This window comes from Nicotiana sylvestris, chromosome 4, assembly GCF_000393655.2.
Source record: "Nicotiana sylvestris chromosome 4, ASM39365v2, whole genome shotgun sequence".
Lineage (NCBI taxonomy): Eukaryota > Viridiplantae > Streptophyta > Magnoliopsida > Solanales > Solanaceae > Nicotiana > Nicotiana sylvestris.
In genome coordinates, this window is record NC_091060.1 from 42,189,190 (window position 1) to 42,201,779 (window position 12,590).

Consider the following 12,590-nt stretch of genomic DNA (forward strand, 5'->3'; position numbering starts at 1 on the left):
GCTTATCCTTAGTTCCCAAATCACTTATAATATACTTCGTACACTTATTATCATATTCAATTGATATCCATCATATTAATAGTTCGTCTTTGCACACAAAATAATATAATTAGCGCACATCAACTTTCTTAATAGCTTAAGTACTTCAAAAATTTTCTGGGTTGTTACATTCTCCCCCACTTAGGATCATTTGTCCTCGAATGAGAAGTAGAGTCGACCCCAATTCTACACATAGCTTCACTCTTTTCTCACACACCTCAAGTTCCCAAAATTTTGACTAACTCTCAAATTTTCTAGAAATTTCGACAGAGTCTCCCCTGTAATTGGGGTTATTTACCTGTCAGAGTAATACCAAAATAACTCCTAACAATACATCCACAACCCAAATCAATAACACTAATCTCAACATTACAAGAATTATATCATCATAATGATATTTGAACATAAAACACATCATATATATGTCTATAACTACATCTCTGGTCTTAATAATTATCCATAATTGATTACAACATCGCCAATTAACTTGCTGAAACAAAATCTTGTTTCGAACCTCCACTTTACTAACAACGAGGCACGATGCATGAATACCTCATTATTATTTACTTATATTAACGAGTCACATTCTACGCCACTTGGCACTCACCTCATAGGCTGAAACTAAATAATTACAACACGAATTTAGCAAAAATATGCACAATAACACATAGAAGAATTATCAAATAAGCCTAACAGGCATGACACCCTGTTAATATTATAGTACAAATTATAATTTCACAAAAAGGATAATTTAAATACATAAATTTTCATCACAAGGATCCCGTCCTCATATAACTTGAATAGCAGCACATAGCCCGTTTTAAATATTTCACATCCTCTAAAAATTGTGAGAACCTCGTCCTCAACTCTGAATCATAAGTATTTTGCACATTGTGCCAACTGAATTCTTTTCATTTCCTTTCTTTCTTCTTTTAAATAATTTCCGTAAAATAAAATCACAACATATAATGAACCCTCATACCGGTAGGCAATATAATTCACAATTGAAATCAATTATTTGGAAATTACATCAAACTCACCGAAATGATTAACAAAAGACACTTTTAGCCTCAATACTATTCTTACTGACCGACACATAATGATGGACATAGCTATCTCCATAACATCTCTCAACAGGAGTATTCATATAAGTAGATTTTAGGATTAAGAAACTCACTCATGAGTGGAGAATATTAGGAGGATTTGCCTCGCTACTCAGAACCGAATCAAGTTAATGAAATTGTTACTTTGTAATAACTCGAGATCGTATTTTTAATGACACTATCTGGTGTAGCGACCTCTGCCATACCATAGCAAATATATCAATGGGCTGGCCCCCCACCTCTAGGTGCCTTCTACCCGTTTTTCCTCCACCCCTAACTGATAGTGTAGGTACAGTAGTAATTGTAATGGAGCATGTGGCATGTGTGTTCTAATGAAATAGGTTTCTCCTAAGTCTCGGATAATTTCTCATGATGTGCCTAGTATCACCACACTCAAAATAACCAAATTACAGTTCAGCTTCTCATACTGAGTCTGTGCCGGATAACTGAATAGCTATTCTAGGAAATCCCGTGCCAGTGGTGCATTAAAAGATGACTGTCCCACATGAGTGCCCTGATTAATTGGAGCACAACGAGTATTCGAAAATGCAGTCTGGGCTAGCCGACCGCCCAAGCCTCTGCTATAATGAGTAATAACTGCAAAGAAGAATCTGCCGAATTCTACAGAACCTCGAGACCTTTTGGTCTTCTTAGTTTCCTTTTTTTTCCTTGCTCCGAACACGTTCTAGCATCTTAGCAAGTTTTTACCACTAGTCGAAATGAAGTATCAGCCTGTAGTTTCCGAGTCATACAAAATGTTATGATCATAATAGAGTCCTTTAATTAATCCATGGACTCGTTCTCTTGCTGTAGGAATGAATGTAGGGATATGACGTGCTAATGCACTGAACCTGATGACATATTCTGATATTGTCGTGGTGTCCTTACACAACCGTTCAAACTCTGCGCGCCACACATTACGGAGAGTCTAGGGAACAAACTCTTTCAAAGCATTTTTGAAGACTGAGCCCAAGTAGGTGGTGTTGCATCGGTTGGTCTGCCCTATCCATATGCTTTCCACAAACACCGATGGAGAATTATCTCTCCCAAGGCCAATTTCTTCTTTTACTATGCTAACTTAACATTGTTAAGTTGATCCATTTCTTTACATACTCTTCGATTCTTTCTTGGGTTAACTCTTCCCCTATTTATACATAATGATAAGTAAAGCTCTATATAGACAAATCTTGGAACGAACCACATAGTCTAGAAGCTCATCAACCACCGTACTTCCTCTGAAGCACCCCATAATCCACAACCGAGACGTCCATACTGAGTAGACCTTCTGTAAATTTAAATTGGTTTATCTAACTCCTTTGGTACTGAAGTATAGGATTATTAAGGACGCAAACAAAATGTAAGTCCCAAATTTATCCCTTGCAAAAATCTCACGCCTTAAACATGTGCAAATTTTGGGGAACCTTATAGTACCACAAATATACATTTCAGGCCAAGAGTAATATATCATGTGACCCCACAATCCGTCCATTGATAGTGGACTCCCCCACTTGGCGCGAAGTCATAGGTCACAACGTCCGATGATCCACAATATTAACCTTTACAACTCGTACAAATCAACCAAATGCCAAGATCTATTCTACCCCCACACGACTCACGATTGATCTTTCAATACATCCGCATCTTCAGTCGAGACCACATGTTGAGACAATGTTGAGCATTTGTAGTTGCCTTATAACTCCTCTGTAGTATCACAAACCGTTAGCGTATAGTTGATATCGAGTGCGTAATTTCATACATGAATGGATGCAAAATAACATAAGATATATGCTTCAAGCTGAACAAATACCGCACGATAAGGAATGAAAGAAGTTGAAATTTTCCTAATAGCTCTGTAGCCTCTCGAAGATAAGTACATACGTCTCTGTACTAATCCGCAAGACTCTACTAAACTAGTTCATGACTCGTAGAACCTATGAACCTAGAGCTCTGATACCAACTTGTCACGACCCAAAATCCCACCATAAGTGTCGTGATGGCACTTAGTCTCTAAGACTAAGTATGCCATTTATAATAACAATTCAAGGCATTTTTTTAAGGATAATCGAAACCAACAACGGAAATGAAGATACAACCTCCCAAGAGTGGTAGTACTGAGTCACGAACTCTACCTTAATACATGAAATGATCTTAAGGAAATTAAATATACATTACTGCTCGAATAATAATTAACACTACGATAATAGGGAAAGACTCCAAGGGACTGCGATGACCAAACAACCCTACCTTGAATCCTTGCGATCACACTCTAACTCTGTCCGAGTCCTATATCTCCAATACCTGGCTCTGTACAAAAAAAAATGTACAGAAGTGCAGTATGAGTACACCACAGCGGTACTCAGTAAGTATTAAGACTAACCTCGGTGGAGTAGTGACGAGGTATAGTAAAGACACTCACTAATCAATAAACCTGTGCAGTGTAGTAGTATATAATAATAATAATAATAATAATAATAATAATAATAATAATAATAATAATAGACAAAGATGGCAACGAGAATTAATCAATGATATAAACAACAAGGCAACAAGAACACCAATAATATTGCTCAAACGAATAAGGAACACAAATAAAACAAAACAATCAAGTCCCTCAGACATGTCTTTCAAATGCAAGTACTTCAATAAAATCCTTAGGATATAATCCTGCCAAATAAATATATATTTCGAATATACTCTCTTAAATAAATAGCTTTCAACAAAAATTCTTTCAAATAATGTTTTTGGAATATAATTCCTTCAAATAAATGTCACCATGTGACACCTCACTTCATAATCATACAGTACAGGTCTCGGCCCACTTTCATATTTCCACGGCACCTCGTGCCCATATTTCTTTCATAACTGCACGGACAACTCACGTGCCAAAAATATCAATATATATATAAATCTGCACGATCAATTTATTTTAGAAATAGTTTGAGTGAAGAAAATGACATTGTACTTAAATTAAAGCATTAGATAAAATACTGAATTGGATGTAAAAAATTATTAAATTAAAATATAATGGTAATTTCTTTTATTAAAACAAATCAATCATCCAAAATAAGTAAAACCAAAAATATAAATCTTCAAAGTCTCGTACAAAAAAGTCAAGCCAACACAATGCAATAAGGAGCGCAAAACACATAATCATAAAGTCAACTAGTACATCATGGAAGAAGACAAGAATTTACATATTAATGAAATAAAATCACCAAAGACAAGAACATAAATAAAGAAATATCAACGGGGCACTCCCGAGGTACCGCCTCGTAGTCCCAAATCATAAATAAAATCACAATATCTCATTTCCTTATATCACCGCAGGAGCCTTCACATATAATTTTAAAGATAATATTTTACCCCGAAATAGCATCCCGCGTTTTAACCACCCTTATCACACCGCATGACTTCTAGTAGTTCCCTTACTAGCCACGCGTTTCAAGCCACCCTTATATCACCGCATGCATTTCAACACCCTGGCTTTATATCACCGCATGCATATCAATATCACAATATTTCACAAATCGCACCTCAAGTTCCCAAATATCATAGCACAATACAACTTGCACCTCAAGTGCCCAATTATCGCAACATAGTACAACTTGAACCTCAAGTGATCACATATCAAAACATATCACAAATTGCACATCAAGTGCTCAAATATTACAACATATCACAAATTTCACATCCAGTGCTCAAATCTTACAACATATCACAAATTTCACGTCAAGTGCTCAAATATTACAACATATCACAAATTTCACATCCAGTGCTCCAATCTTACAACACATCACAAATTTCACGTCAAGTGCTCAAATATTACAACATATCACAAATTGCACATCAGGTGCCCAAATATTACAACTTGCCACACAAATCAACAATACATTATTTTCCACAATAAGAAGCCCACGGCTCGGTCATAATGCGCACAAAAATTCTAACAAAATATCTAGGAGTGAAAACTCAACAAAATAATATTTCACAATTTAACACTTCGCCTCAATATGATTTACAACCTTTAATACTCAATATCACTTTCAACAACATGAACTGAAAAGAAATTCATCAAGGGACAACACTTTTTTTTAATTCACAACTTCATGAAATAAATAAATTTATTCATCTTATTAACTAAATTTCTCATTTAAATTGTATGTAGATAAAATCAATAATGAAAATTATTTCCATAAAAATAGCAAATCAAACAAACACAGAGTTCACATAAAAGTCAAGTAGCAATCGCACCAAATTATCATATAAAAATAATCTAGACAAATAAGGAATGAGACATGACAAATAAGAGATTTAATAAGTCCCAACAAATTTCCAGTTTAATACATAAGGTTGTCTACAAATTTTAACCGATATAATTTGCACATATAAACCAAGTACGTAATCGTTACCTCGCGTACATGGTTTTCAATCACACAATTTCCACATAAGACTCAATGCCCAAGGGGAAATTACCCCACACAAGGTTAGGTAAGATACTTACCTCAAATCACACAATCTCAATCCAATAATAGACATTTTTCCTCGATTATCCAACTCTGAATGGTTCGAATTAGCCAAAAATAATTCAATACAATCCACACAAATTATTGGAATCAATCCCATATGAAAATACCAAAATTTCCAATAAAATCCGAAATTAGATCAAAAATCGCCCGTAGGGCCCACGTCTCGGAATCCGGCGAAAGTTAACGTTCATTCAACCACGAGTCCAAGCATACTAAAATTACTAAATTCCAACAACAAATCGACCTTCAAATCTTAAATCGAAGATATAGAGAATTTCTACCATTTTCAACTCAATTCACTAATTTCATGATAAAAAAAACAACAATAGATTCATGTATTTTAACCAAAATCGAGTTAGAATTACTTACCCCAATCCATATGGTGAAAATTGCCTCAAAAATCGCTTCAATCCGAGCTCCATAGCTCGAAATGTGTTAAAAATGGCTGAAACTCACACTTGTAATCTGTCCAGGTAAGTCGCAGGTGTCGAATACGACTTATAAATCACATTTGGTAACAACGATTTGCCTCTGCCCCAGAACACATCATTACCCGCCTTCAGTAAATCAATCATAACTTTTTGTACAAATGTCCAAATGATGAACGGTTTGAAATGTTAGAAACTAGACTCAGAGATATTTAATTTGATAGGTTGTGCATCACATAAAACATTATATATATGTAGATATGCTCGTCTAAAATGTGATCTTGTGCGTGCTCATTTAGAATTTTAGTCTATCTTGAAATTTTCCAACTTGGCTTAGACTTAGGCTTCTCCTTAGACCCCAAATCACTTATAATATACTTCGTACACTTATTATCATATTCAATTGATACCCATCATATTAATAGTCCGTCTTTGCACACAAAATAATATAATTAGCGCATATCAACTTTCTTAATAGCTTAAGTACTTCAAAAATTTTCTGGGGTGTTACAACTCTATAAGTTCGAATTTCTGTCAAATTATGTACCTCAACAATAATGAAGGTCGGGCCGACGAAGTAGTTTTGATCAATAGATTATTTGTATATATTAAATATGTCTGATAAAAATACAAAGTTTGATCAACATTTATTAGATTTTGCCGAACTCGTAACTATCAATGTGGCTCCGCCCAGAGGCGGATGCACGTTAATTGAAGGGGTGTCATCCGACACCACATTGCCGGAAAATTGTACTAAATGCATATATAAACAGTGTTCCAAAAATAGATATATAAATAAAATGACATCATTTAGTGCAAAATTCTTACTTGATCTAGCAGGCAGTGCATCCACTGTTAGCAAAAGGGCGGGGGATCGAAACATACTCCTTGATTAAGTTTGCACATTTTTAAAGTATTTTTAGTTTAAAATTTAGACTATGTAGGTATCGAATCGAACTATGTCCTCTAAGCATCAAAGTGGTAATCTTAACAAATATAACATGCAATTATTGTAGTATAACTTAAATGGACTTAGAGCTATAATTCTGATTTAAAAAAAAAAAAACTTACTCCTCTCTTTATTATTTACAATTTCTAAATGGGCGAATTTGCTAGTGTTACTCTTCTCAACATTTTAGTTTTTATATCATTACAATAATTATTTGTTAACGATGACATCGTTTACAAAAACTCTTGCGTACGCACCTGGTTCTGCCCCTATATTTTGGTGTGTGGATCTGGAAAATTAAAGCACTCATGCTCTTGAATTTAATGGAAATATACGCGATATGTCATGCCAGATAAGGTGCTCGGGGAATATATTTTTTAAGGTAAAAGAGTTTTTAATCACTTACTAAGTTAAGGTGTCTAATTAATGAATCATGCCAAATTTAAGGGACTATCTACATAAAAAGAAAAGGTCACAGTAATGTGTTGGTGCTATTTTCTATTTTATCCTGGTACAAAAACTAAATAAAAATAAAATCGAAAAAGACTTCTGAGACTAGTAGCCAGTAGGGACCATTTAAGCACGTCAACCACGTATACTCGTGAGTCGTGACTAGTGAGAAAATGCCAAGATCTGAATTTAATAATAGGTCAAGTTCCATCAATCATTCTGCCCATCAAATTCAATCTCCTCCAACTAGATGTTCAGATAAATACAAGCTTACGATATTTCCAAATAGACTATTGATACTTGAATTCTTTATTAAAACTTCTAAAATACTTTTACGTCCAAAAGCGTCGAAAGAATTAGGATGACAAAGATGTCATCTTAAGTGTATTACAATTTCACTCTGCACCACTTCCTACATCTTGAGTGGTATAGTTTGCTTGACACAAAATTTAAAAAATATTTTCTTTTTAAAATTAGCTGCCTAAAATAAAAAAAATTAATTATAAAAAAGATACCAGTATTTTTTAGACAAACTAAAAAAATTGTATCGCATAAATTAACAAATGGAGTATTAGACCTAATTGTCCTTCCTACTTTCTCATGTGTAATAATTCAGCGGTTCGTTATAAGAAAATTGAGACATGTAGGTCATAGCGTCCGTTTGGTGTAAATCACAAAGTTAATCTTATTATTGCAAAATATCACCCTAAAGGCATTATTACAACGAAAGCATGGAAACCATTATTTAATATCATTAAGATATGCCCGCATTAATCGTTATTTTGGAATTAGATTTTACATGTATTCTAAGTTTAAATTAAAAAAATTCACCAACTTATGACTTTTAAAGTTATAAGAACTTTTGGTATGATTATATCTTTTACTCCCTCCGTTTCCATTTATGTGAACATATTTCCTTTTTAGTTCATGCCAAAAAGAATGACCCATTTTCTTATTTGGAAATAATTTACTTTTACACAAAGATTTATAGTCACACATAATATATGTGCCTCATTTTAGACCACAAGATCAAAAGTCTTCTCTCTTTTCTTAAACTTCGTGTCAAGTCAAATGAGTTCACATAAATTGAAACGGAGGGAGTATTAATTTAACTTTAATATTTTTTATAATTTCCAAATACCCTTTCCTAAACAAAATCCCTAACCACTCTCCTTCCAATTTCTGTAATTTGTTCTCGATGTAAAAATACCTTAAATTAATATTTTTTTGTAGATATTTTATATTAAACAGACCAAATGCTTATTATTTATTCAATACTTTTATCCAAACATATAACTATTTATTTATAAGATTAGTTTCAAGTTTCAACATCTAAAAGTGAATTTCAGTACCTGAGTTTATTACGTTTCTTTTAATCAGCTAACCTCTAAATTGTATTTAATAAATATAAAGATTATAATATAAGGATTAAAGCTTATTGATCAAAACTTGAGGGATATATTTATGATACAATGGTTAATTATTCCCAATTTGATGTAAAATGAAAAAATAAAAGGGCCTTTACAGACCGATCGTCTCTCTAAGTGGAAATTCACGATATTCAATCATAAACATAAAAGAGAAACAATGGAAGTACGAAACACCATTTTCTTGAAGTTTTGAAAGATCAAGAAAGATCATGAATTCAAGTGTATCTTCTTGAATAATGAATTATTTAAATATAAATATCTAATGAAAGTCATATTTTATTGTGTACTCTCTTAATGCGATGTTTAGAGTTGGATAATTGATTATGATTCGAAACCTTGAACGCAAAATTCTTATATACATCATAATTGCAACTGAGCTCGAGTTTTACTCCAAACTGTTATTACAGCATATCAAGCTGGGTTTTCATTTACTTATATTAGTAAAATAATAACTTTGTATAAGACCAAATAAAGGAAGAGAAAGTAATTTCTTTTGCCACTGTGATGTCTAGCAGTAATTTCAAGAAGCCAGAAAACTGATTTTCTTTTCACCGTCTGCCATTTTACATCTTATATCTCCTCCGGAAATGAAAACAAGAACAATTTGAGACTAATTCATCCGAAAAGTCCTCATCAAAATGACAAAGTGTCATAGCAAAGCATATCTCAACTTTACTTGTTCTATAAAAAAGTATTGCGTAAACCTAATCCTTAGAACCACACATGATCTACTATTTAGTGTCAATAGATTTAGAATGAGTGTGATCTACGTGTGTATACATTTTACAAAAAGATCTCATATATGTATACATAATTCGAGCGTAAAGTAATGAGTTCAGTTGAACTCACAAAAACCACTCTAAATCCCTCTCTACTTAAACCTTCAATTATCTATTAAGCGAAGGAAAAGGGGTTGGTGCAAAATTGGTCCTCTTGACAAATCTTCCTTTCATTCGAGGCCTCATCTCAGCATTCAATTTCCTGACCTCGTACCTTATTTTTTTGGAGAACAACCTCGTCCGCCGCTTCTCCTTGTACCTTAGTACTCTTGCTTCTCTTCCTTCATCTATCATTGGTCCATGTCCTGTCATTATTTCCATGTCTCCATATGCATGAATTTGTCCACAATTTCCCTATAAGTGTAGATCAATTTATGAACAATTAGCTCATTCCGTTATCTCATACCACTAGAAAAAAGGAAATTGGAAACAGTCCTCCAAAATGGGAGGATATTTCTTAGGCATAAGAATAATATCATAGTAAGACAAACGTAGTAACTAACCAAATATATAATTACTTTTTTTCACATGCATTAACAAAAAAGAAAATATCCTAGTTGTTATAGTTGCTTTAGAATTTTTGAAACGATTTAAGTGATCTACCCTAGTAATGTATAAAAGTTAATTCCTTTGTCCCAATATATATGATACAGTTCAGATTTCGAGAGTCAAGCGATTTTTTTTATATGCCTTTTAAATATTTTGAATTGTTAATTATTGTGACATGTAGTACTTGTTATATATTTTCTAAATATGTAAGTTTTATTCGAAAAAACCTATAGATTCTATATTTGGATTCACAGTCAAAATTTAAAAACTTAGATTGTTGAAATCCGAATTGTATCGCGTAAATTAGGACGGAGGAAGTATTTAATTAGTTCTAGCATGTCACTTTGAAAGAATGAGAATGTCTAGAAAATTTCTACTTCTAATAGCTCATACATGCAATGCAACCTATACAACAAAGCAAGTACTGGCCTTCTTGTGTAGTCAGAAAAGGGAATCTAACACAATATATTCACCAATGTTCAGAGGATTAAACTAATATCTACCAACAGTATTGCAACGAAATCTTTGCATTATCAGTACAATTTAATTTACTACAAAAGATTATTTGCCTAATTTTTTAGATTAATTTCACTTATTATACATACATAGTTACTTTAATTGATGTGCTTTTTTACCCTATATAAGTGTATAGATTAATCGCATGTTCATGTGTTTGCCAATTTTAACCTAAATAGTCATTCACTCGACCGCTTAAACTAAAAATAACCAAAAATGTATATTATATATATTATATATGTACAATCATATATAATAAATATATAATTTATGTATAACAGCCAGAAAAAGTAAATAGTAAATATTTGTCTAAAGAGAAAGAAGTATACCATGCATACTGGCCAGCAGTCATTGGAATCTACTTGAGGTCGCTCGCCGGTTGTCCAAGGAGACCTTTGATCAGCCCAAGCATTTAAAACACCTCCATAATCAAGATTTAGCAAAATCTTATTATTTTTACTATCACCAATTAGACCATCATTAGTACTATCCTGCATAATTATCTCCCCAGCTTCACCTTTATCATCTTCTTCTAAGGTAATAACCGGTGAATCACAGTCGAATTTGAGATCAAACGTATCTGAATAATCAACTTGATTATAATTAGTATTATCCATTACAACTTCCATTTCTCCTTCATTTTCAACCTTAATTTTCTCATCAACCAAAAAACAACCCATTGAATCATCATGTTTCTCCAAAAACCCTAACCCTAATTCCATGTAATTAAATGACTCCTCATCATCTAGTCCTTTCCCTAATAAACTTTCAACGTCTGCTGCAAATTCTGCTAGCTCCATTTCAGATGGAATATTAAGCATCCCATGAAACTTATTCATATGATCATCATTAAAATCACTTTTCATCTGATCTTTAGAATATTCATCGGCTACGAAGGGGTCGGGAATAGGGACACGATAAAGGAGTTGCTCTTCGTTTTCATCTTGTGAATTCTCATCACTTGATATCTCTGGGACGATAAGCTGGATAGGGTTTTTAATACTTCCTGAATTCTTACCAATCCTTGGTGTACGAGCTTTTCGAGTAAATCCACGGTGCCAAGATGGCACCGAGGCTGAATTTTCCGAATCTGATGATTTAAGAGATGCTGTTTTAAGACGAACCCTTTCGTGCCTACGGGCCAAAGGATTGGCTGAATGAACAGAAGAATCACAAGTTTGACATAAGAAAGCATCGTCTGCTGCACAATACCAACGTGCCCTTTTCCTTATGCAACTATCACAAGCTCTCGCCGTCTTTGCACCTACGACGTTTGCTAGTTTCTTCTCTGAACTCGTCATTAATACATATATTGTTACAGAATTTAGATTATATTCTTTGGTACCTGGAGATATTTGAATGTATAGGATTTGAATAGTAGGTGGAAGATGAGAGTTAGTGAAATATGTCGAGTTTAGTCTCTATGTATAGAAGGGAATTGAAGAGAATTCAAGAAAGATACAATGGAAAGTGCAATTATTTAAGGAAATATGGGAGCGTAGTGACCCAGGAAATGCACTTTTTATAGTGTTTAAGTAATTTTATTTTTATATTGCATTTGTTAATATAGAGAATTTTTGCATTATTAATGTAATTTAGTTACAACAAATTATTTACCTAATTTAGGTGATCTAATAGTATAAGAAAATTAAGGACGGAGTATACTCCCACCGTTTCAAATTAATTAGATGATATATTTCGCTTGTCGAGTGAGTAGTTTACAGGTTCAGTCAAATTTAGAGATAATTTTATTCATGGTCATTGAACTTTTGTGTTTGTTACCCAAAAATTACTTTTTTTTTGTTACATAAAAATCATTCA

At 33.2% G+C, this 12,590-nt stretch overlaps 1 protein-coding gene across 1 annotated transcript; it reads right to left on the reverse strand.

Annotated features, from left to right (window-relative positions):
• Positions 1-9,706: 9,706 nt before the first annotated feature.
• On the reverse strand, positions 9,707-12,241 carry LOC104217039 (zinc finger protein CONSTANS-LIKE 16-like). The gene is made up of 2 exons (XM_009767193.2): positions 11,099-12,241; positions 9,707-10,058 (listed from the first exon to the last, which is right to left on the reverse strand). Exons 1-2 carry the CDS (start codon positions 12,068-12,070, stop codon positions 9,813-9,815), a joined length of 1,218 nt encoding a protein of 405 aa, XP_009765495.1. The 5' UTR covers positions 12,071-12,241; the 3' UTR covers positions 9,707-9,812.
• Positions 12,242-12,590: the final 349 nt, after the last annotated feature.

Excerpts from the sequence above, each read along its gene's own strand:
- LOC104217039 (XM_009767193.2), bottom strand. The coding sequence starts at position 12,070 with ATGACGAGTTCAGAGAAGAAACTAGCAAACGTCGTAGGTGCAAAGACG. Across the intron at positions 10,059-11,098 it reads ACTGCTGGCCAGTATGCATG|GGAAATTGTGGACAAATTCA; the intron begins GTATACTTCTTT and ends CTACACTTATAG.